Source organism: Maniola jurtina, chromosome 9 (assembly GCF_905333055.1).
Source record: "Maniola jurtina chromosome 9, ilManJurt1.1, whole genome shotgun sequence".
Lineage (NCBI taxonomy): Eukaryota > Metazoa > Arthropoda > Insecta > Lepidoptera > Nymphalidae > Maniola > Maniola jurtina.
In genome coordinates, this window is record NC_060037.1 from 8194119 (window position 1) to 8220401 (window position 26283).

At 36.4% G+C, this 26283-nt stretch overlaps 3 protein-coding genes and 1 non-coding gene across 10 annotated transcripts in view; 3 read left to right on the forward strand and 1 right to left on the reverse strand.

The window, feature by feature from the left end:
• LOC123868234 (F-actin-uncapping protein LRRC16A) overlaps window positions 1-10575 on the forward strand; it is a 42761-nt gene extending 32186 nt beyond the window's left edge. For 5 of the 6 annotated variants that reach the window (XM_045910665.1, XM_045910667.1, XM_045910666.1 and 2 more), the window contains 3 exons: window positions 1069-1101; window positions 2896-3227; window positions 10550-10575. In XM_045910665.1, coding sequence (XP_045766621.1) covers window positions 1069-1101; window positions 2896-2915 — 53 coding nt within the window. In that variant the 3' untranslated portion in view covers window positions 2916-3227; window positions 10550-10575. Of the gene's footprint in view, window positions 1-1068; window positions 1102-2895; window positions 3427-10549 lie in introns of those variants that run through there. The other variant, XM_045910664.1, reaches the window with a different exon arrangement.
• LOC123868242 (histone deacetylase HDAC1) lies at window positions 8264-18480 on the reverse strand. Its single transcript, XM_045910679.1, has 11 exons — window positions 18272-18480; window positions 17788-17900; window positions 17530-17647; window positions 16815-16915; window positions 16216-16459; window positions 15513-15689; window positions 14659-14761; window positions 14000-14234; window positions 13301-13390; window positions 12559-12700; window positions 8264-12204 (listed from the first exon to the last, which is right to left on the reverse strand). Exons 1-11 carry the CDS (start codon window positions 18318-18320, stop codon window positions 12128-12130), a joined length of 1449 nt encoding a protein of 482 aa, XP_045766635.1. The 5' UTR covers window positions 18321-18480; the 3' UTR covers window positions 8264-12127.
• A 1213-nt stretch (window positions 18481-19693) lies between these two features.
• LOC123868240 (ATP-dependent RNA helicase p62-like) lies at window positions 19694-23978 on the forward strand. 2 transcript variants are annotated; one of them, XM_045910676.1, is made up of 6 exons: window positions 19694-19765; window positions 19935-20012; window positions 20690-21685; window positions 21873-22111; window positions 22855-23033; window positions 23399-23978. In XM_045910676.1, coding segments are annotated over exons 2-6 (1596 nt in total). In that variant the 5' UTR covers window positions 19694-19765; window positions 19935-20010; the 3' UTR covers window positions 23579-23978. The 2 variants fall into 2 exon arrangements, with proteins under 2 accessions (XP_045766632.1, XP_045766633.1); XM_045910677.1 differs by lacking the exons at window positions 22855-23033; window positions 23399-23978 and adding an exon at window positions 22209-22611.
• Window positions 23070-23205, forward strand: LOC123868589. Its single transcript, XR_006796669.1, has one exon. It is a non-coding gene; the product is annotated as a small nucleolar RNA SNORA57 (small nucleolar RNA).
• Window positions 23979-26283: the final 2305 nt, after the last annotated feature.

Below are 26283 nucleotides of genomic sequence, written 5' to 3' on the forward strand. Positions count from 1 at the left end.
TTGTCGAGAGATTAAAGAAAGATTGATTGTTAATTTCGGCCATAACTGGGCAACTAATGGGACTTATTGGGACTTTACTAACTGGAACTTTGCTGACTAGTAAAATTTTTAGTGGTGCCTCGTCAATTACAATATTCTCGGGACTTATTTTCTACTGGTACAGTTATGGTGTATGTAGTTTTTAAAGGTATACACGCTAATGAATCCTTGGCTATATTATATAGATTAATGATATTAGGCTATTATAAAAAACGGTGTAAAAAATTACATTTTTAAAATCCCTTAGTGCACCCCACGAATTCGACTATTTATATTATTATCATGTAAACAGCACCTAAATTAATTAAAACTATTATTTTTATTTATTTCTAATCGAAACGTTGATGAGGACTACAAATTATAAATATGTATCTGATAAAATTGTGTAAGTTTTATCGATTGACATTTTTGTTCCTAATTAGCAGCCATAGCCACGGCTACTGACATAAGTATTTAGTCTATGTTGCCGATTTCCTTATAATGCTTCTTTCAGTTTAAATACGCTGTACATAGTGTTTTGTAGATAAATTAAAAGCCGAAGCTATGCTTGAGCGAAGCAAAGCTAACATTAGGTACCTGTCGTAAATTGTAATTAGTTTTAAAACTAACATATGTACCTAAATGCATGGTAACGTACAAATGTAATTATTAGATTATCATGCATGAATACTTAGGTATAAAGATATAATCTCCCTTATTTATTCCTCAACTAAGTTCATACAAAAGTGTATCTAATCTTGTAAACAAAGTGCCTATTCAGTTGAGCATACTTATCTAGTCTAAGGTGAAGTCTACTATAGTGCTTCCTTTTTCGCAGGGAACATTATGAAAAGCCTAAAAGCATTGCATCAATCTTAGTTAATTTAGTCTAAGTTTTGTGTACAACTACTACATAGTTATACACAAATCTCTAAATTAGAAGTATTATGCATCATAGCATGTTAGCTTAATTTTTTTCGTTTTGAATTTTCCATATCGATAAAAAATTAAGTACTTATTAGTTTAATATATTATTTGTTCACGTTGCAGGCTCAATGATGCGAGATCATCCTTTGACTCCTGGTTAGTACCTGAGTAGATTTTATTCAACCCTAACTCCCAAGACCTGAAAAGCATTTTTTAATACAGTTGCTCAAAAAGTGGCGTATTGCAGGGACGTATAGCATTCGGGATGTGGGCTATTACATACTCGTGCTTTTTCTTTACCTTTCCCGCACTCGTGCTTTTTCTTTCCCAACTGTCAAAATATTAAAAAGAAAAACCAACCATGAAGTTTTTACTAAAAAAATTCATAGAAGTTTTTATGATTCATGCAAATACGTATCTATACTAATAAATAAAATTGGAGTGTCTGTCTGTAATTTCGAAATAACTACCTCATATTATCTATACTAATAAATAAAATTGGAGTGTCTGTCTGTAATTTCGAAATAACTACCTCATATTAAGCTCATATGGTTATTTGAACGATACCATAACTGAATCACACGTTTTTAAAATTTTTGTCTGTCTGTCTGTCTGTCTGTCTGTCTGTCTGTCTGTCTGTCTGTCTGTCTGTTTGAAAAGGCTAATCTTTGGAACGGCTGAACCGATTTTGACGGGACTTTCACAGGCAAGTAGAGGATTGACCAGGGCGTAAAATAGGCTACTTTTTTAACCGACTTTTAAAAAGGGAGTTGTGTTTTTCTACCTATGTACACCGAAATCTCCGAGATTTCTGAACCGATTTGCGTCATTTCTTTTTTAATCGATAGAGGAACTTTGCGACATTGTTTCATAAAAAATATGGAGTCCAACTCCTCAATCCTGATGCTGCAGGGGATCTGACCAATCCACGCGGGCGAAGCTGCGGGCATCAGCTAGTTTCTAATAAGAAGCTACTAATTTGTTTCAATATCAGATTTAATGATTTGATTGAATGAGTTTGGTTAGGTTTCATTTCATTTCATCTCATTAAATTTCATTTTCATTTCATATCAATAAAAAACTTCTACTGAAGACTTGGCTGTATGGGCATAGTTCCCTTTGCCTACCAGAATGGGTGAAGAAAAAAAAAACTCTGCTTATATTCTACGGTTGGCGCCATTTTTCAGAAATTTTCTTTGCGAGTTTAGTTGTTGGTTGCCTAAAATGAGTAATTTCGACCCTAGTTTTTTATATCTATTAACAATAAAGTTGTTTTAAATTAAATTAAGTTAGTTGGTTTATTGTGTTTTTATTATTTTATTAAATTGCTTCATTTTTTCGCAACTGTATTAAAAATAGTCGTTCAGTACACGTGCGGAACCGTCATTGCAACTCGTTCCGACTGTCAACCCTCGCCTTCAGCTACGCCTCGGCTCGGGTAGACATTTGTCGGAACTCTTTGCAATGACAGCCTTTCCGCACTTGTAATGAAATATACTATTAAAAGTAACGATGATCTTTACACCTACTTTTTCGCATTTTTTCTTTGCAATAAATTATTTAAAATCTAGTGCAATAAATAATTAATTTAAAAAGTCCGAAAACCGTGAAAACATCACAAAAATGATTAAAATGTGTTATTAACAAATAGTTCACTTAAATCACATGTAGATGGCGCTGTCTGTCATTAACTTGCTGTGTTGCACATAAAAGTGTTATATGTTGTACAATGGTACGGAACCCTGCGTGTGTGAGTCCGACTCGTACTTGAACGGTTTTTAGGGTTCCATACCCAAAAGGTAAAAACGGAACCCTATTAATGTCACTCTGCTGTCTGTCTGTCCGCAGACAAAATGAATTACAAGCCTGAAATTTTGGTATTTGGTGTATAACGTCGACCCGAACCCAAATATTGAATTAAATTAAATTATTTTTTGTTTCTCGTTTCAGAGGGCGGCACGGAGGCCTGAGCGAAGCGCTGGGCGACGTGAGCGCTACCGTGATAAGTTGAGCAGGGTTAACATGACACGGACTTTATCTCCGATGCTCACTATTGTGCCAGTTAGAATAACCGTAGACAGTAGAATACCCTTTTCCCTACGCGATATTATAGTTATTGCATTTCATGAGTGCGCATAGCTTACGTACCGTGCGAACGGGACGGGACAATTTCTTGACATCTTCATTTCTTGACAAAATATTATACGGAACGAGAACCAGACAGGAAGGTAAGTATCGTAAAATATAGTGACAAAATTGTCGCTATATTTTTATATGCAACGGTATCTAAAAATCGTCCCGTTCCGTCTGACACGAGGAAAAACACGTTACGTATGATATGACCCTAAGTCATATACCGATATGTGTGTGCCATGTGTAAATTGGAGTAAGTGTGTGTGTTCACACACACTTACGTAATGTACATGTATACGACGTAACCACAATAAAGTTCACGTGCGCTAGTGAATTGTAAGAACTATACATGTTTTAGTCATTTACTGATAGTCTTCTGATGACAAATAGCCATTTTTTGACCCAGCTTGTATAAAGTCTCGAAAGAATAACTAAACAACAATCTAATTGAGGCGAATTCCGCGCGGGAAGCGATTAAAATGTGTTATTAACAAATAGTTCACTTAAATCACATTAGATTGCGCTGTCCGTCATTAACTTGCAGTGTTGCACATAAAAGTGTTAGTTATATCTTGTACAGAACCCTTCGTGTGTGAGTCCGACTCGCACTTGAACAGTTTTTAGGGTTCCATACCCAAAGGGTAAAAATGGAACCCTATTAATGTCACTCTGCTGTCAGTCTGTATGTCTGTCCAACTGTCTGTCCGCGTGTCACAGCTCGCAGCGATCCGTTCGCACTCATTGCTTCGACAAAATTTTATGGGTAATTAGACATATTCAAATTGGAGTGAAACGTAGCTTGCATCCATACGTTTTGACAACCTCCCTGGCGTAGTGAGCGCTTTGGTCTTCAGAATAAGCGGGTGGTTCGGGCCTTAGATTCCCAACAGGGGCAGTTTGCTGTTTGCATTTTTAAGCTGTCTCTGATCTGTCTGGTGGGGGCCTTCGGTCGTGCCTAGTTTATTACCCTACCGGTAAAGCCGTGCCGCCAAGAGATTTAGCATTCTGGTACGATGGTGCGTAGAAACCGATGAGGGGTATAGGTTTAATGAAACTTCCCTTCCATCTCAGTCCGCTTCCATCTTAGATACTGCTAGGCGAGATCGCATTGAAGGGCCAACTTGTAACGGAATAATTAAAAAAAAAAACGTTTCGTGCTAATTCGCGTCTCGCATGTCTCACGGAATTCGCCTCAATTTGACTGTTGCTTTATAAAATTAAACTTATTATAATGTTCGATTGTATCAGATTATTTTATAAAACTCGTTCTTCGTAAACCATTTTTCAAAGTGAAGATTACGTTACAATTATTTTCGACTTGGTTTTCAGCATTTTGACCATACAATAAATGTTAAACGGACATGTTTAAGAAACTTAAAACCTAAGGGACAGAGACAGTCACTTTCAAACAAAACGGCCTAAAACTGTACTGCAATTGAGTTCAAGTTCATGATTTTGATCACTATATACAAACTTGAACTCATTTCCAAGCAAAACATCTACAATTATGCTAAAATTAATTGAGTCCAAAGCGGTACAATTACAGTCAAGTTTTGCTCCTGTGATATTTTATTTCGTGTATTTACACCGTTTTGTTAGTTTATCACCTCAATTTATAGTTAGTTAAAGTGGGTCAAAGGCTCGAAGTAGAAAAAGTGACAACGTTGAATCAATTTTTTGAACGAAGTATAGAAAGTGTAATAAGTCTCGAAGGGTCTAAAGCTAGTTCTAATCTTGTAGCGACATCCACCATTGTACTATACAACACAATTTCATTTATTATCTGCTGCATATTCATAGGTTTTAACTATTGGTAATATTAGTTTTACTGTAATAATTCCAAGTTAACAAGTAAGTGAGGTATTGAAACCATATTATTTTGTTTTATAACTGTGATGAGTTAGTATTATTTAGTTCCCGTAGAGTAGAGTACGTATATATATATATATTTAAATTGATTTTAAATTTATATTTTCACTGCTTGTTTTTATAGGTAATGCTTCTAATTTGTTCTCAGATGTGATGTATACATATTGTGTTCAATATAATATGTTATCTACAGGCATAACGCATTCCTGCGGTAGTGGGGCGGTGGGTGAGGGATGTGTATGTATGTATGTATGTATGTATATACTTTATTGCACCACAAAACACAAATGACAGATATGAATGATGATGTGATGACGTGACGCGAGAGCCCACTGAACTGATTCTAACTGACTGAGCTGATTCGTCAACTTGTGATAAATGTCTCCCCTCCCGCACCGCTCCACCACCGCAGGAGCCTACTCAGGTATGCGTTATACTTACCTGTATATAATTCTTGTTATTTTTTTTATACTCTCTATCGAATGACACATTATTTTACCTTGCGTCCGCACAGAATCGCTGGCCGTCTCCGTGTGAGAGCAAGAGTTATGGAGATAGGTGAAAGATTGGGTTACATTCGTTATTATTGGTTTATCTACATCTATTTCTAGAGACGTTTTTTTTTTGTTTTTAATGTAACACCGTTTACACCAAAGTCTAAAACAAACGGCTTCCCACTACTAAACATGCAGAAAAAGCAAGCAATATGCTCAAAGTAATAACACACCACACAGATCTTCTAGAACGCGCTCAACGTACGTTTCACTCTGATATCGAAGCATCCTTAGATTCCACACATACTCTAAAATGCACTAAGTATTGCAAATTGCAGCTGTGTCAATTGTGCATTGCAGAGTCTACATCTGAGGATGCTCTGATTTGTGTGGTGTTGTGGTAGTGGTGCATATTGCTTGCTTGCTTTTCCTGCATGCGAAGTAGTGGTAAGGCGGGCGGCACATATCGCATGCTATATGTCGTACCATGTACGTTTTGGGGAATTTAGCGAAATCAGCTTGTGTATCATGGACTTCAACACCTACTTACAACAGACGTCAATAGCCTACGCCGTGTGCCGTGGGACGGTGGCTTTACGTCGCAGTGTGGTCATGTTATGTTTTAGTACCTAGTACCTATATAATGTTATTATGTTCCTCAAACTAAATAGGTACCTACTGCGATTTTTTTCGAATTTTTAATAGTCTTCAATTCAAAAATTATAGTAATTATTGTATACTGGTATCACGGGAATGTGTGCCATATTGTTTATTTTATTGGATTATAACTTTAGCCAATAAATTAATTGGTCTTACTAGTCATATTAATTGAAGGCCTACAAAATACGCACAATTTGTTTTATAATTTATAAATATTATACCTATTTGTAGTGATACGATACGAATACTTCTTCAAAACTTTTCATGATATCTTCCAATTTTTACATTCCTTATGTCTACATTTTGCGATGGACAAATTCAAAAAATTTCGAATAATTATTCAAGTGTGATTTTAAATGAAGTTCAAAAGGAGATTATGGATTTAATAATACGGTTTGCATTCAAATAAGGTTCACTTTTACGATATTTTATAGTGAGTATAGACTCGCCCCCGTAAATTTTAAGTGTTCATTAGAGTAATTAATTATAAAATCAATTATTATTCATTTATCTTTTGAATATAAGGCTGTATTTTATTGAATTTTCATGTACGTAAAATTTATTGATTGAAAGTAGGTGTATAGTATGTATACTAATCCTAAATTATTTCATAGTATTTTTATATTCATTCCAATTTATTTGACGTCGTATGGCTCTTTGGTACCAGACTGATTTTAGGTACTTTTATTTTATGGTGCAATTTATGTCTAGAGCGTTGTGATAATCTGTTTTAAATTACAATATAATATTATACAACAACTATATTATCTTTTATTTGCAACCTTAAGACCCATTACGCACGGTCGACTAGTCGCCTGGCGACCATTAGAATAATTTAATATGGAAGTCGCCGTGTGTATACGCACGCAGTCGCCGCAACTTCGTGCGCATATACCTTACGAATTCCATATAAATTATTATAGATTTTAACTACCGAGTCTTACAAGTCACAACAAATTCTAGGAGTCTCATCTCAAACTGCAGACACAATACAGCTGTATTGTAATGCTTCAACACAATCTGTTGCGGTCATCAATCAATCGGAGAGCGCTACGAAATGCTACTTACTGTGTGCAATTGTCTTCAAATAAAATGTAAGTATGATACAGATCGCCGTGTAGCAGATAGGCCAGCACACAACCACTACCACAAAATAGATTTTTTTGCGCCACTAAACTAAACAGCGGGCGTGCAAGTCATAGGGTGAGATCCATACAGTGCACTCTGAACGAGACAGATGCATATCCCTCACGTAAATCTGTCTCGTTTTAACTCAACCAAAGTCAAAGTGCACTCTATAAATCTAACCCATAGAGAGGCATAAAATTACGGTTTATTTAATAGAGGTAGAAATGGCCCGTTACGCATTTTTCATTATGGCCTGCCATTAAATACGCAACTAACGGTGCGTTTCCGCCCACAAAAGCGGAGTGCAGGTCACATATCTTAACTCTAGCTCATTTTTTTGGTTTTTCAGTCAAAGCTCAAACCATTCGAATGATAAACCATAAGACGTGCTGCACAGTGCACACTACGTTTGTGGTAATGTGTCACGATCCTTGCCGTATGCAAGCTGCGAAGAGTAGGTATAAGTGAAAAACTTGTGCAATCTGTACACAAGTCTGACTGCGCATTGTACAAGAACATCACAGCCGGGCTTGTGTATTAATTTAATCTTTAACTAAAACCTGCGCAAACCGCCATATTGCAACTGTAGATTGGACTAAGTATTTGCATTGCGCACTTTGGGATACTTATCTATACTAATAAATAAAATTGGAGTGTCTGTCTGTAATTTCGAAATAACTACCGCATATTAAGGTCATATGGTTATTTGAACGATACTATAACTGAATCACACGTTTTTAAAATTTTTGTCTGTCTGTCTGTTTGAAAAGGCGAATTGACCAGGGAGTAACATTGGCTACTTTTTTAACAGACTTTCAAAAAGGGAGTTGTGTTTTTCTACCTATGTACACCGAAATCTCCGAGATTTCTGAACCGATTTGCGTCATTTTATTTTTAATCGATAGAGGAACTTTGCGACATTGTTTCCTAAAAAATTTGGAGTCCAACTTCTCAATCCTGATGCTGCAGGGGATCTGACCAATCCACGCGGGCGAAGCTGCGGGCATCAGCTAGTTACAAATAAAACAATAATATTCGGACACATTATGTATTCAACAAATAAAAATATAATATTTACAGTCTTATCTAATCCTGTTCCATATGAACAGTTGTTTCGTTCAACACAGAAACGAACATCACATAGCTTGTGATACAAAATAAACAGCACACGATTAGGGTGCGTTTCCACTAAAGTGGAGCGGAGTAGATACGTGTTTGTGGCGACTCTTAGTTTTAAGATTATCTGTATGATTGTCGGCTTGTCGAAATCCCTAGAAATCGTACGATTCGTTGTTACGTACCTAGGACGTTTCTATAAAAATAGTTGTACTTGTTTTTTCCATAGTCGATTCACCATCGATCGCCTTGAAACGATTCACGTTGCGTTCTATAGGAACGGATCGCGTTATTTAATGGTTGGGATCTCTTTATAGACAAGATTATAATTGTATCCCGTCGATGCTGAAAACACATCTCCGCTTCAATGGAAACGCACCCTAATTGCGAGTCAAACCTGCCATGATAATAATAGTCAAATAAAATTAGTCTAGTTACTTAGTCTAGTTACTTACTCTAGAAAAGTTTGTAGCATCAATTTGTCTTAGGAAACATTTTAAATGTTTGTGCACATCATTGCCAGCGTCACAAGGATCAACGGATTATCACATTACAAAGTAGATGAGAAATAAACCGTTTGTCGAAAAATAAAGGCAGCATAAATAAATTTGTCTAAGGCAGCTGACGAGTTTAACAAAACAAAAAATGATAAATAAATTTTGACATACTCCATTTATTTATTAGGAATCCGATTATGTTCAGTTAATTTATGTCCTATATTGTAAAAATAAGACCTATATAATCTAACATTAATTAATAACTACTTAGCAAATAAAGACTAAAATAGAAAGATCAGATAAAGACACTACAAATAACAATATCTAAGAAAATGTAACTCTCATACAATACAGCTTTAAAGGAACCATAACACGAACCAACACCAGCAATAAATAAAATATTAAACATTTACTCTTTCAACGTAAATTATTTTGGATAAGGGCTTTCGAGACATCAAGCACGTAGATTTTTGCTTGAGCCAAGCATTTTGACCGTTTACAATTTGCTTAGTGCTTGAGTCAAGCATTTACGTGCTTGACGGTCATTGATACGATTTTATATTTTTGCTTGACGGGCGCATCAAGTTGCTTGTTCAAGCGAAACAAAACTACGTGCTTGACCGTCTCGGAAGCCCATGACATCAAGGTCGGATTTCAGGGTCAAATTGGCATCGCAGGGCGAACTGTCAAGCGCTGCGTGGTGTAATTTTTCCGCCTACCACAGTAAGTTGTACGTGGTGCCATTTTTGAGCTTTAGTATTGTTATTCGTAGGATAAAGAGCTTTGCAAAGATTCAAAGAAATTAGGTTACTTTCACTTTATTAACTCGCTTTTTAAAAAATGGATTAATGATTTAAGAACGAATGATATAAATGCACGAATACGTATGCCAGGCTATCGAAGCACATGGCTCTGCTCAAAATGAGCAAAATAATGGTAATTATGTAAATCCTCTATAACGAATTGCTTTTGCAAATAATAAAAAAAAAAACAAAAAGTTTCATTTAAGTATATCCACTTTTTTCCACTCAACTCAGTCCACTAACCCAGTATTCAATGACAGTCACGAAGCTCATTTGCCATTTATTTTTAATTAATTGAAGGTTTCTTCGGAAAATCATTTTATTGTCACTCGGTGAAGCAGGAATGTAGAACCAACCAATGTCAAATGAGCTGTGGCCATCATTCATCGTTGTACAGTGAGTTAGCGAATCATCTAGCAGTAGAATGTAATCGCGCAGGGTGCGAACCGTGACGTCACCGTCATCCCATCTTTTGTATTAATTTTAATTTTTTGCCTAACTTAAAAATCAAAAGCGCATACTTCTTACTATTCAAAAAAAAAAATTTTTTTTTTTGGTTGATCCTCATTGTCTTCTGCGAACGCTCACAGTAAAAAAATATACAAGCTCACAGATACAAAAACTTGAGATCGCGTAATCCACTTAATAAAAACTTAAATTATTACTATTGTTGTATAAAACAACAGGTACATACCACATAACAGGATATTCATTTAAGGGCATACGTAGTGTTTTTCTCGTACCGGACTGGACGCACGGGAGGATTTCTTGAACTACTATCGGATAACTAAAACGTCCCGTCTGTTTTTTCACGTACATTTTGTCGCCATACTTTTAAATGTAGTATAGCGTGTGGTTGGGCGGATTATAGCAAATTAAGCTTTTGGTTTCTTGTATGTCAAAGATGTCAAGAAATCGTCCCGTTCCGTCCGGTATGAGAAAAAAATCACATTACGTATGCAGCGACCTTAATATTTTCTATATCGAATAAACCCAGCTGCGTGGATCGCGGTTACGACGGGTCTTTGTTACAGACCGAAATCTCCACAAACCATTACCCGTTCTCTTATACAATATATGTATTATGTCGTAAACCCACGAATAAATCTAAAATTATTATTTTTATATACTTACGATATTTAATTACGAAATTGGTGCCAATTTGTTTGCACAGAAATCTCAAGTGTAAATTAGTAGGCCTAAGGTCATAGGTAAAAGTACCACTATCATGTTTATTGATTCTAGAATTAGTGCAATTATAGCACTACCATTCTGCTGTACACAATCTCTAACTAACTTATTGATAGCCCCGTTATCGTAAAATGACTGGTGTGGCCATCACAAACACCTCTAATTGGCCGACACTCCCTTATTTAGCAAAATGCATTGTTATTTATTACAGTAAAAATTCAGCCAATCGCAATGGAGATTGTAGCACTGATTGATGCAGCTTTTCCGTAATCGACTAGCAGGTCTAAATGTATTGTTGTCTCTTTTGAAATGCTTCCTGCGGAAGAAGACAACACTGGATATAGATCTGATCAATTTAGAGAGCAATCTGAATTAGCCACATTAACTTGTCAATTAAGTTTAAGGGATTTTTGTACAACCGAATTAGCATCATAATTACTTAATGATGTAACTTCATTACAGGATTGTATTTTGTAAAAAATATTATTTATTTACAAGAATTTAAAAACCTTACTTTTTATTACAAAATATTACCATACTATCTAAAAATCGTGTCTTTCTAATCAATACTTGGGATCTTGTTCGCTGACATTCAAATTGTATAACGTCTAATTTGACACCTCTTCATACAAGAACAACTTTCAGTAAGGAATCGATTTTTGACTATCTTTATTGACGCTCGATATGCTGTTTGACGATAATCTTCTCTGACAGATTTAATCGATTTTATCGATCGTTACTGACGCAGGTTGATGATCAATTATTTTGTAGTATAATTACATGGCATATCGATTTGTAGTACGACTTAGGCTGAAATCTATCTTTGACTTTGCTCAGAACCTTTTAAATGTGTTTAAGTTAATTTTCCTGTCTTTTCTTATCGACCCTGGAATAAACTTGTCAAAAAGTGACAGCATTACAAAATTTTACGTGTAAGTGGGCCAACGTCTCCCGCGCATTGGGCGACCACGACTGCGACCATGGTGTCAGTCAACCAAGCGACCACCAAATTAGAAAACGTGGGTCGCTGCGACCATCGACGCGGTCGTGGTCGCCCAGTGCGCGGGAAACGAAAAAGAGATTTATGTAAATAATATCTATCTTGTTTTAATATACCAGCATGTTAAAACAAGATATATTTCAGCCTAAGTGGTAGGACCACGAACTATTGAGCTCCGCGGATACCAGTCCATCGTCTGTGGTCGCCCTTCTAGTATCTATTCAGATGACACCACAGGCTCAGAGCCGGCCGGTGGTTTCGCCGATTACGTCAGTCAGTTTACCGCACGGATCAGGCGTTAGATGTCACTTCTTTCTTTGGTTCTTCCATATTGCTCACGCTTTTCACGTCGTCCTTTGCGTCCTCAGCTAAAAAAAAATTAAACGCTATAAGAATTACTAAAAGTAGATAAATAGTACCACACATGCAATTTAAAAAAAATCTGCCGACAGGGGGTACGCACGGCAGAAGCGAAATTTCTATGCATTTTTCGGTTAGAGTAATTTTGATCACACTGGACAGAGCTTCTAATCGTCAGATTTGAACCGATCCAATCCAAATTCAATTAGACAGGTACGAAAAAGTCCCTTAGCAGTAAGAAAAGTGATATGTAAAGATAGAGAGGGAGAGGGATATAGAGGGGGAGGGATAGAGGGGGAGGGGGAGGGGGAGAGGGAGGGGGAGAGGGAGAGGGAGAGGCAGAGGGTGGAGAGAAAGAGTACCTTTGACGTCGTCTTTAGGCGCAGCGTCCTTGTCGAGGCGCGGCCGCTTGCGCTGCGGCGCGCGGTACGAACGGTTGTCGCGCCGCGCGTCGCCTTCATCCTCCGACTCCGACAGCTCGCCATCGCCCGTTATGCGCTTATCCTGAAATGCATACAATCATGCATTAGTGCTCAATTAGGCCCTTTTCACATGCGCAGTCACCGTGCAGTGTTAAGTAGTAAGGAATGAGCTATTACGAGTTACAACAGCTTTCACAAAGTACTGTGACCGTCCTTATCTACTATAAAATTGGGATAATGACTATGTCAAAAATAAATTATTTCTTAGGAATTATTGAATAGAGGGTCTTCCAAAATTCGTAAAATCCACGTCCGCTGTTAGTTCTAAGTTTGCTAACCATTTTTAACTATCGATTTAACTAAAAAAGTACGTCAAATGTTTATGACGTCACATCTGTGAATTTCATACAAGCTCCCTTACTAAGCAAGCGTTTTGACGTTTGATAAAAAGTCACTGATTTGACTAGTAAGGCTTTGACTAGGCTCGGATAAGTGTGCGTTCACCTTTACGGTTTCGATGCGGCAACCATCGCTAAACGCTTTTGATATCTTTTACTTGAATATGGGCATGGTGAGCGCAGGAATTTGTAGCCGACATGATTTTTAAAAAAATTACAGGAAAACTATATACTTCGCCTAATACTAAATAGCTCAATGATATGATGTACAAAATTGTATTCACCTTTTCACTTTGCGGTAGTCGCTCGTCTTTGTCTATTTTATCTTCGTCTTCAGACTCGTCGTTTACCGCATCTTCTGGGATGGCTTGTACCTGTAAAGCGTATTTTTTTACATTTTGCCTGAATGGCGTAGCGCTGTTGTCGGAGAGTGCGGAAAAGAAAGAAAAAGACTGAATAGCGTAAACCGCGATATGGTTTTTTAAAATATATTGCTTACCAAAATCGATCACTCATCAAACAACTATGGTATTCAAATAGCTATAGCCTACAGTTAAGCTGTAAAAATCAATCTATTACTGTAATATTGCTTTTAAATCTGGCCAAGTGGTGTTAGAACATACATAAGGTAGGTTTCCCATGCTAGTTAGCTCTAATAGTTGCTAAAAACTTTGACGGCTATTATTTCTTAAACAGTTGATCTTTCCAAAAACTGTCTATGAAACCTAATAACGATTTTAAAATACCACTTTAACGATACCCTTCGACTAAAAGGGTAACAGTAAGTAAACCAATTATTTTTTTCAAATCACGTCTTGTCATGTTGGAAAAAATTCTTTTTTTTTTTCAATATTAATTAGCTTCTGTATAGTGGTAAAAAGTTTCTGTAACTGTGCTACATTTCAACTTTACAGCTCCAGTTTTTTTTAATGGTTCTGATACACAGACAGACAAACACTAAAAATAGTCTCTAATGTAGTTACCTGTACACCGGGCGCATGCGGCAACATCCGCAGATTTTCAAACAGTCTATTCTTGATCTTCTCCAAATACTCTGGCGTGTTCTGATTGGACATATTGCTGGGCGATATGTGCAGCTTGAAGTCCGGCCCGAAGTATTCAAAGTAGTCGTTATAGGGCAACTCATTGGCTATCTCTACTCCGAGAGCTACTGACGTTTCATACGTCCAGCATCGAGATACATTGCGGATTGTGTAGCTGTTAATATAAAAAAATATAATGAATTAAGAAACTGGCAGACAAAATAGTGTAATGTGCAATTACGTAAAATACAATTTTACAGAAGCAGCAGTAAACAGAATGAAAACTATTGGACTTTACTGTAATGGTACTGTTTTGATCGAAATGGCTAATTTTGGACTCAGCATAGCATTTTAGCATAGTTTTAGGCCATTTTGCTTGAAGATGAGTTCAAGTTTGTGATCAAAATCATGAACTTTGGACACAATTTCAGTATAATTTTAGGCCAGGTTCATCCATTTAGGTGACCAGAGACAATCAGACGATTTTTTTAATTTTAAACAATAGATTAAGTAATTTTAATAATGATATTGCATGTCTGATTCATTGAACTATAAATATTTCTGCAAATAAAGAATTTGAAATGATAATAAATACGCACCCTCCTCCTCCAACAAGTAGGAACGGCAGGCCGAATCTCTTCACCAGCTCCACACAGCGGCCGTGCCCGCGTACTGTCAAATTGAAGCATCCCAACCTGTCGCCTATAAACATAATACAAGCTGTACCCAACCCATATCAAAAGTGGAAGGGAAAACTAATGCTGGAAGGTTAGAAATGATGTGAAAATATACCAAGAAAATAATGAGCCTTGTAGCATGATACCCGTGGGAGAAAGGACTGCACCTTCACTTACCACCAAGTGAGATCCTAGTCAAGGGCTAACTTTGTATACGAATAAAAAAATAAAAATAAAGTTTAGGCCATAGTCCACCATGCTGGCCAAGAGTTTGGTTCTTGTTGCCATAGTAACACTAAAATTGTAAAGAGTTAAGTTTACAAGTTTGAATGTAGTGGTGGGTAATCTCCAGAACTAATAAAGAATCCTAGTCTGAAAATTCTTCCACTGAAAGACAGCTACATTATCCCCAAGTGCTATACCTATACTAATATTATAAAGAGGTTAAGTTTGTAAGTTTGATTGTAGGGTGTAATCTCTGGAACTACTGAACCAATTTTGAAAATTATTTCACCATTAGAAAGCTACATTATTCCTGAGTAACATAGGCTTATATTTTATTTTCAAAAAAATTGGAGATCCCTATGAAAATTGTAATAAGCTACCCGTGCCTAGTAGGCTGTAAATTATGTGAACGAACTGGACAAAAGCCAATAGGAAATAAAATACTAATAATAAGCGTCTTTTTTTTGAGCTTTCATTTGAGATACATTTGAAGTCTGTTGGAATTATGATAATTTTGACCAATCATTCTTTGGATTTGATAATAATCTTACCTGTAAGCGAGTCTGCGCCGCACTGCAGCACAACAGCACTAGGCTGGAAGGTTTCCATCACTTTGGATATAATGGGCACGAAGATAGACTCGTAGGATTCGTCGTCCATGCCGTCGCGTAAGGGGATGTTCACTGCGTAGTATTTGCCTTTCCCCGCGCCGATGTCTCGGAGATCACCTTTTTACACATGAAGGCTTATTAATAAGAGTTTTGGGTTTTGGCAATATTATTTAAAAAAAAAAGACAATAATGTCTTTTCAGTTTATTGTGTCTGGTATGATTCAATTATGGGTAAGTTGAGGCCTCCAGAATTTTAGGGCAGACTTAAGACAATCTAACTCTATTTTAACCTTTGTTTTTATCAGTGAACGAATTGATCTAAGACTAGCTTTTGCCTGAAATGAAATGATTCTTTATTTTGCGAAATGTGAGTAACAATGATGGTAGGTATATTGACAGCTCCTTGGTCCTTCACATTTTGCCATTTGTGTATGGCGTGCAAAATATATAGTTAGTACCACTTAAGTAATGAAAGAATTATTTTAATCTACTTTCAGAATTTATCAATTGCAAACAAACAAATTTTTTCCTCTTTGTAAATATTATCTTTATTGAAGTAACATTATGTTTAATCTATCTACAGTGTTATCTAATTCTAAACTGCAAATTTTACAAGAAAAAAAAAAGGATGATTAACACTTACCCGTCCCTGGGAAATATTCTCCATATTTATGGAAAGACACAGTCATAACCCTGTCGGTAGTGTAGAACGCTTCTTCCACTCCGTCCCCGTGATGCACGTCAATATCTATGTATAACACCCTCTGGTGGTACTTCAGTAGCTCCAGAATCCCCAACACAATGTCATTCACGTAACAGAAACCTGATGCTTCAGATTTCTTTGCATGGTGGAGACCACCACCCCAATTTATGCAGATTTCCGATGCCTGAAAATTATTTGCTATTTATACTTCTAGGTAGCTATTACTCTCAAGGTGTCATTCTCTTGCATTCTTCAATTTATGAAATCGAACAATGCAGACGGAAAAATCCGAAATTCTGAGGCATATAAGCAGTGATGCCTAGTGGTTAACAATAAGACTTCAGCCTGTTATTCAGGAGGTTCAGGGTTCAATCATGAGCATGCCACCCCTAACTTTTCAGAGTTATATGCTTTGTTATGCAATTAAATATTACTTGCTCTAACTTTCGAAAACACTGGGACGAAACCTAGAGTTCCCCATAATGTTCTCAAAGGTGTGTGAAGTCCAATCTGCACTTGGCCAAAAAATGATTTATCACCTGTTTATTTAATTTAACAGCTGCAGCCACTGATCCTCCCGCTGAAAGCTGACAGAACTCATATAATCCATCAAACACTGGGCAATCTTCACCAACATTAACTGAAAAAATATAATGAATTGATTAATTGTTAATTTCATCATTTTGGATCAACCTGGTTGTTTAGTGGGGAAATGCAACTGGTATTCAAAGGCACACGCACACATCCACACACGCATTACAGTGGACCCCCAGTAATCTGACAAACGCTTTGAATTTGTTGGCTAATAGAGTACTGCCATTTGCCAAAGACCTCCTAATAGTCCAGAATTTTTTTTCAAAAGAGTACCTTGTAATCTGACAAACAACAGGTCCATTAATAAGATTCTATAATATGTTATACTCTGAAGTACAAATCATACTTCATTACATTAGCGAACATTGTCAAAAAAAAACAATAATATATGAATTTAATGTAATAGATATGTCGGATTACAAGGGGTGCCGGATTAGACATGGGCCAGAATACTGGGGGTCCACTATATGTAATTAAATAACGCTAGCTTTAAGTTTTATTTTAACATTTTTCATTAGAAAAAAAGGAGAAAATAGTTACTAAATTGGACTCATTGGACTCAAGATTTATGATATTTCATTTCATTAAAATAGGTACATATGTATTACAAAATAGTTACAAAGTAGTAAATATATTACACAGGTCAGTTATAAGACTTACATCTTTGCATTTGCTTATTGTATTCAGACATATTGTCAGGCCTGATGGACCTCAAGAAACGAATATAATCATCTGAATGAAACTTTGTCATCTCGTCAGCAGTTGCCTTGTGAGGTCTCTGAAAATTGAATAAAAATATTACTTTGTAATATTATTTTGTTTTAGATAAATGATATGATTTGAGAAATGATTATTGTATAATCTGTTACGACTCCAAACTTCTCTAAAATTTAGAAAATAAAACATATTTTTACTCACGTAAATTTCCATTTTTCTATATAAACCATAATTTAACAGCAAGTTATGAGTCATACGTATACGATGAGGCTTCATAGGATGACCTTGTCCGTAGTAATAATTGCCTATATCACCTAAAAATTAAGTTATTAGTAAATTCCAAAACTACATTATTATTTTTAACTTCATATACAATTATTACTTAGTTCATTTCCAAGCTTGACATATTTTAGTCTGTACTTAACACAAAAAGAAGAGTACAAAAACATTCTAACCAATAGCAACGCGGATTGGGGTACAGACGCCTTGAAATGACATGTCACACAATTCCATAAAAATGTTAATACGATTACGAATCTCAGGAAGCAATAAAAAATGTAAAAGAACATATTCTTATCAAATAACTTTGAAGAAATGAACATAATTGTGTATCAAAAGTTATAAAAATAACAATTTTATTACAGAGATCGATTTGTTGGCGGGTAACAAACTTTGTTGTACTTACTGTCGTAATAATAGCACACTCTTTTTTTACTATGAGGTTGCATAGCCATTGATGTGATTGAACAATCCAATTTTTAAATATTAAATTAGTTTTTGTACAAATTTAATTATAAAACCTAAAAAATACAGCGAGCATTTACTTTCTTGTGCCACAAACTCGAATAACTTCAACTTCACTTCATAAAATTCATTCAGTAGACGCACACTGTTCACTCTGGTAGGCGGATAATGACATGCATAGGTATGCGACTTCATTTCATTCAGGAAAGAGTGAGACTTCCCAGTAAGTAGGTACCTACTTGAGTGCACTAGAGTGAGATGGACTAGTTATGATTTTGGTAATTTTGCGCATTCCTTGAATGTTGAAATGTCGATGGTTGAATAGAATGGTGATCGAATGAATAATACGCCCAGAGCACAGATCTGTGGCATGAGCGATAGTGTGACCAGATTTAAATTGATGATTCTGCTAGCTACTGGACTAAAAACTGTAAGTTAACAAAATAAGTCATACTTTGTCGGGAAACATAAAATTAAAACTCTCAATTAATTATTTAATTTTTTAATCGTTAAAAAAAAAAAATTATATTCAGCGATTAAAAAAATATTTTTAGGGTCCCATACCTCAAAAGGGAAAACGGAAACCTTATAGGATCACTTTGTTGTCTGTCTGTCTGTCTGCCTGTCTGTCCGTCCGTCCGTCTTCCCGTCGTGTCTGTCAAGAAACCTATTAGGGTACTTCCCGTTGACCTAGAAAATCATGAAATTTGGCAGGTAGGTAGATCTTATAGCACAAGTACAGGAATAAATCTGAAAACCGCAAATTTGTGGTCACATCATTAAAAAAGGTATATGTTTCAAAATTTCTTAATTAATTTCTAGTTTTTCTTAATTTGTTCACTTGGCTACTCACCTGTCACCTGCAAAAAGTAATCTTCTAATATAAAAGGAAAAGCTGACTGACTCATCTAATAACGCACAGCTCAAACTTATAGACGGGTTAGGCTATTTAGCACGGAGATAGCTATTATAACGTAGGCATCCGCTAAGGGTAAAATAGGGGTTTATTCACGAGGGCAAAGTAACAAGCATAAGCTAGTTTTAAAATAAAAATAAAAGCACTCTTTGTAGAAGTTATCCACAAAAGAAATGAAAACATTCGATATTTTATAATTAGTAGTAATTTAGTAGAATTAATTGACCTGTAAATTTGATCGTATAATATGGCCATCGTTATCTGTGCATAGAATTACTAGTTTAGATTAGATTATTAGATTTAGTGCAGTAGTCTAAATCGCTAGGTCTTCCTATAAATCGGGAGCTTCTGCAACGATTACAACACTGTTCAATATTACATAGACAAAATTATTCATTCTAGGTCATGTATCTCATTCATTTCATTCAATAGAATGAAATATCATCAAAAAGAACGGAACAGAATCGAAGCTAGAAGGTCGGACGCCATTTTGTCTTTCTTTTAGAAGCAGTGGTCGAGGTAAGACGTGTGTAATTTTGTTTTAATTATTAAATTGATAATTCAGTTTTAAGTTTTAAACTTTTCACTTTAATTTGAATTTCGATGATCTACATCAGTTTCTCAATTCATAAACTTAAAAATTAACGACAATTCAAGTACGTTGTGTAATGTAAACTGGTGATTTCAGAAAGACCCTGCTTGAATAGGAAAAGGAACATCCTTGATAATCAAGACCATCATACAGACACATTCAAAAATTCACAATGTAAGTACTTCAACTTTATGTATGCTACCGTATTTGATTTATATTTTCATACAACTGTAAAGTTGTAAATTGCATCTTTGTCCTGAAAGTAAAATCGATACCACCTCGACCGTGTACCTACTTACGTTTCCTCGTGTGACGTGTTTATATAGTAACCAGTATTTACCAACTGTAATGTCAATTTATGAATCATTGAATGAATAATTATTGTCTTTTTTCCCCGCTAACTTAGTCAATCATGAGGGACCCCCTTTTCCTTTTACTAACGCTCTAATAACCTACAGCTGCGCCATTTTGTCGTGTCCGCGGAAAGTAGCAGAAAGTACAATTATGCTTTACGGTCTAGTTGTTGCATATTTAGATCATTTGTACTTACGAAAATTTGTTTCTTAAAATTTATTTTGAATGAAATTTACCTATTCTGTAAAAACCCTAGGTACCTACCTACGTAGGATGTCGAAATCGACCGCAACGCGCATGACTCAAACCTTAGAAATTTAATCGATATTTCCTCAGCCTTGTCATAATATCTATGCCATGGATACCTATTTCATTTTCTATCTGAATTTTATCAACTTAACATGCGTTTTGAAAGCACATTAATTAGTTTGGGTCATACCTCGATAGGTACCACTAAAGCGTTCATAATTATTTCTACTAATTTTTTTTGTTATTAGGTCTGGTAATTGGAACAATAGCCGTGGTGGGAGTGGTGGCTCCAAGTTTGGTGGTGGGGGATCCAGATTTGGAGGAGGAGGAGGTGGTGGTGGTGGTTATGGCAATAAAAAAGAGTTCTCAGGAGGCCAAAACATGAGACGACCAAACTGGGATTCTCTTTCTCTACAGCCATTTAACAAAGATTTCTACAATCCACCTCCATCTGTGCTGAATAGATCTCCATATGAAGTAGAGCAGTTTAGAAATGAACATGAGATAACAGTGAGTGGAGCTCACATCCCCAATCCTATTCAGCACTTTGAAGAGGGAAATTTCCCTGACTATGTCATGCAAACAATAAAGAGCTCCGGATACAATGATCCAACACCTATTCAGGCACAGGGCTGGCCAATGGCTATGTCTGGGAAGAATTTAGTTGGAATTGCTCAGACTGGCTCTGGAAAAACTTTGGCCTATATATTACCTGCTATTGTACACATAAACAACCAACCACCTGTGCGGAGAGGTGATGGGCCTATTGCCCTTGTCTTAGCACCTACGAGAGAGTTAGCACAACAGATTCAGCAAGTTGCCACTGACTTTGGCAATGCAGCCTATGTGCGAAACACTTGCATATTTGGTGGAGCACCAAAAAGAGAACAAGCTCGGGACTTGGAAAGAGGGGTGGAAATTGTTATTGCCACACCAGGAAGATTGATAGATTTTTTGGAAAAGGGAACAACCAATCTACAACGTTGCACCTATTTAGTATTAGACGAAGCTGACCGTATGTTGGACATGGGTTTTGAACCCCAAATAAGGAAAATTATAGAACAAATTCGTCCTGACAGACAAACTTTGATGTGGTCTGCAACATGGCCCAAAGAAGTTAAAAAATTGGCTGAAGACTACCTGGGAGATTATTTGCAAATTAATATTGGATCCATGCAGTTGTCTGCTAACCACAATATTCTACAAATTATTGATATATGCCAAGAACATGAAAAGGAAAACAAGTATGTATTTTCAACTAACAGTCACTTGTGTTTTTTTTACATAATATTCATGTGATGATATATTTAAGTAATGATATGTCTTGATTTTAATATAAATTTTTATCCTCTAAGAAGATCTGACTATGCTTATAACGTCTAACAGTTGTCAATATTTGGATTACTCATATTAACAATAATTTTGTTTTAGGCTAAATGTACTACTTCAAGAAATTGGACAAAATCAAGAACCGGGAGCAAAGACACTTATATTTGTGGAGACCAAGAGAAAAGTAGAAAATATAACTAGAAATATAAGACGCTATGGCTGGCCAGCTGTATGCATGCATGGTGACAAGACTCAGCAAGAGCGAGATGATGTTCTGTACCAATTCAAGCAAGGCAGAGCAAGCATTCTTGTTGCCACTGATGTTGCAGCAAGAGGACTGGGTAAGTTCAGTGAACATGTATTTTTTTCTCTAATTAAATTGTATAGATGATCTACTTGATAATAAATATACAGTGTTGTTATGTTTTGTACTTTCAGAGGCACTGGCGGAAAGTTATTGTGTTCTATCTGATTACTATTACAAGTTACTGCACTGGATTTGTAGATAAGATTAGTCTGATGCAGTGGTTATTTTCTTGGAGAATGCAATAACTCGTCATATAATGGTGCCTCAATGTGCCTTTCACTGTGACTGGACCCGCGGCCGGAAAACTGGAAAGTATGTCCGTAAATTCGGATACACTTGAAAGTGTGGAAAACCTGGTGATGCACTACAAGTTTAATGATTACTGATATAAAGAAACATGTGCATTGTTGAAAAACTTGACCACAAGTTGAACCATCGGCAAGAGGTCAAGGGTTTTCTGTTTCGGCCATATTGGAGTTTTCAAGAGGGCAAAGAGAATTATTTAAATATGAATCAACTTTAAATTCCGCCCATTGCAAGACTCCAGGGTTCTTAGTGAGAGGCAATATTTATTTTGCTACATATCTGTGTAACTCGATTCATGTAAGTAATGCAGTTGAGTTACCTTTTTATGTAAGACTTACATTTTGCAGATTTTAATGTCTTGAATTTTGGTGAAAAGATTTTTGTTCTTTATCTAACCAATTTTCTCTTCCATTTTTTGAAATATCATAATAATAATAATATTATTTGTATCTGATTTTAATATTTTTGTAGATGTGGATGGGATCAAATATGTTATTAACTTTGATTATCCTAACTCATCTGAAGACTACATTCACCGAATCGGAAGAACAGGTCGCTCTAAATCAAAAGGAACCTCTTATGCCTTTTTCACACCTTCCAACTGTCGTCAGGCCAAAGATCTTGTATCAGTACTACAAGAAGCCAATCAGGTTAGTAAAAAATCATAATATAATTTGGAGTTGTTTCCTCATACCTTTGGCATGGGTACGTTCATTGATAGCGTGACATGAATGCAAGTATGAGGTACATAAATGCAGCTACATGCCTTCGGTGTCCATGTATAATTTTATCTGGATCCCATCCTCAGATGCTGAGACATTTAATAAAACTTACATAATTAGTACTTGTCGGTAATTTTTTAAACATTGATCTAAATGGCAAACTTATTAAACCTATGTTGGTTTGTATTTCAAAGTATACAAAGATTAGTTAAAATTATATTATGTTCTAAATAATTTTCCCTATTTGGCCAACCCATATATCAGGTTTATTTATAATTATTATTTTGTAACAGGTTGTGTGTCCTCAACTTCAAACCATGGCTGACCGATCTGGTGGTGGTGGCGGTGGATGGAACAGGAACAGGTATGGCGGTGGACGTGGAGGTGGCTCCTTCAAAAGAGGATCATCAAACTTCGGCAGAGGCAATGGACATGGTGGTGGAGGTGGCCACAAAAGATTTAATGAATATTGAAGTAATTAAGAAATAGTGATTAAGTGAATCCTCAGAAATAAAATAAGTGTATGAATGGTGTTTAGCGAATGTACCTAAATGTACTTGTTTGGTGTTTCAACCTTTTCACTTTCTAATAGATTTTTTTATTTTTTGTGATTTATCAAAACTAGCAAATGAGAACATGAGTAAATATTTAAGTTTTTCTGTGATAATATAATATTAGTGAGGATTCTGTCTTAAATTATAAACTTCTAATATAAGTTATTATTTGTCTATTGTTCCACTGCAGGTGTATCATCCATTTATATCTATCCACACTGTTTCAACAGAATTATGATCCACAAAATGTCATTCCAATAGTTACGATCAGTCTATCGAGTATCGATATTGGTTTTAAATAAACTAGTTTAATTCAAAATGTGTTTAATTTCAGTATAAGTACATACCAACGACTTCCAAAACCACTACAAAGTAAAAAAATTTTGTTTCTACGCGTGTACTGTACGTATGAAGGTGAACGTCAGGATAGCCGGTGTAGTGCTAGAAAACTGATGAAATATCTAAGTGGCGAGTTTCACGCTTAGATTTCTCTAGTATCTTATGCTCGCCCGACTGCATACACGTAGAAATAAATTATTTTTTACTTTGTAGTGGTTTTGGAAGTTGTTTTTTAATATTTTTACGGTTCCGTACCTAAAAGGAAAAACGTCCGTCCGTCGTGTCTGTCAAGAAAACCTATAGGGTAGATAGGTACTTTCCAACGACCTAGATTCTAGAATCATGAAATTCGGCAGGTAGGTAGGGTAGGTTCACAAATCACACTAATATTATAAAGGAGAAAGTTTGTATGTGTGTGTCTGTGTGTATGTTTGTTACTCCTTCACGCAAAAACTACTGAACGGATTGGGCTGAAATTTAGAATGGAGACTAGCTGATGCCCGCAGCTTCGCCCGCGTGGATTTAGGTTTTTTGAAATCCCGTGGGAACTCTTTGATTTTCCGGGATAAAAAGTAGCCTATGTGCTAATCCAGTATATTATCTATCTCCATTCCTTTCAGCCAAGTCGTCCAGTAGTTTTTGCGTGAAGGAGTAACAAACATATACACACACACACACATACAAACTTTCGCCTTTATAATATTAGTGTGAAGTGTGATAGATTATACCCTGGATTAGCACACAGGCTACTTTTATCCCGGAAAATCAAAGAGTTCCCACGGGAATTTAAAAAAACCTACATCCACGCGAACGAAGTCGCGGGTATCAGCTAGTAAAAGAATAAATCGGAAAACCGTGAATTTGTGTTTACATTATTAAAAAACAACCAAACCAAACCACCTAACTATACCAAGTTAAACTATACTAAGTGGGGTGTCATATGAAAGGGCTTTAGCTTTACCTGTACCTACATTCTAAAACAGATTTTTATTTATTTTTATGCATAATAGTTTTTGATTGTACAAAATGCCGAAAAAAATACCCGAGACCCGAGTACGGAACCCTCAGTCCGTGAGTCCGACGGACAGACAGACAAAGTGATCCTATAAGGGTTCCGTTGACTTTATCTGTGGCGGCGTTTGCTGGCGCGTGTGTTGTACCTTTTTGGAGTGTTTTGTGTTCTGCTGTTGTTTATTGGTGGTGGAACTGACTGGGAAGCGCTCTAAAGGGGGCGCCGCGCGTATGTCGGCAGGCGCCGACACAGATGAAGTCCATAGCCATAATTATACATAATATAGTTTCCCTAACTTGTAAATAATTACAAACTTGACATTGGCTAGTGGCTAATCAGTGTAAAGCCAGACGAGAGAGAGAAAAAAATCTAAATTTCACTGTTTTTTTTTTAAATAGAGTCATTCCATATTCGTGATATATTCTGATAATAAATAATTAATACAGCATAAATGTGTCTGCATCTTATAGATATATTTAGCACTAGGTAGGTAAGTATAGTATTTAAGCAGGTAAACATATGATATGACACGTTGCAAGTCCCTGGCCTATCAGTGGTTTTATGATTCTTTCAAGTGCCAAGAAAGCCTTGTCGGACTGTTCGTAAGGCTGCTTTAAGGTGGGGTCCCACGGTCCGTGTTATCCGGCCAGGCCGGATTGTGCCACACCTATGGAATTATGGATGCCTGTGCGGCTGAATGCGTCTCACGCCCTGCCGTTCCCAAGGTGTGGTGTGTGTCGGCCTGTGCCAGCCTGTCGTTACTACCAGTCCAACAGTTAAGTGATACGGAGCGTATGGCTGCAGTGCAACTACTGTGGTTTTATTCAATGATAGGTATAGTCTCTCGTTTTAAGGGGCCTGCCCGCGAAATTCAAATTTAATTAGGTTTTACGCAATTTGTAAACTAATACGACAACGTAGGCTTATGGAATTTAATTGCAACAATGGCAGTATCATCTTCACAGGTTTATTTAAAAATCTTTACTTGAAAGGGTCCAGTTAATTCTAGTATCGACTAATTTGTGAGAATAGTCGATACTAGAATTTCAAGTAAAGATTTTTATATAAACCTGTGAGGATACCCAGTACAATATTGTAGTCTTTGCACGCGAAGCGGCAGGGGAAATGAATGAGAACGACGCGGACACACCCGTGCCCCAAACAGGCCACGGCAGGCACCGTCGCACCGCGCCTTTGAACTTACTGACTCCAGACCTGTGTGGTCTGTGTTCCAGACGGATCGGACGGGTGACAACAGGCTTCATCGGGTGCG

Excerpts from the sequence above, each read along its gene's own strand:
- LOC123868240 (XM_045910676.1), top strand. Across the intron at positions 21,686-21,872 it reads GAACATGAAAAGGAAAACAA|GCTAAATGTACTACTTCAAG; the intron begins GTATGTATTTTC and ends ATTTTGTTTTAG. Across the intron at positions 22,112-22,854 it reads TGTTGCAGCAAGAGGACTGG|ATGTGGATGGGATCAAATAT; the intron begins GTAAGTTCAGTG and ends ATATTTTTGTAG.
- LOC123868242 (XM_045910679.1), bottom strand. The coding sequence starts at position 18,320 with ATGGCTATGCAACCTCATAGTAAAAAAAGAGTGTGCTATTATTACGAC. Across the intron at positions 14,235-14,658 it reads CTACTTGTTGGAGGAGGAGG|CTACACAATCCGCAATGTAT; the intron begins GTGCGTATTTAT and ends TTATATTAACAG. Across the intron at positions 13,391-13,999 it reads CGCATGCGCCCGGTGTACAG|GTACAAGCCATCCCAGAAGA; the intron begins GTAACTACATTA and ends TACGCTTTACAG.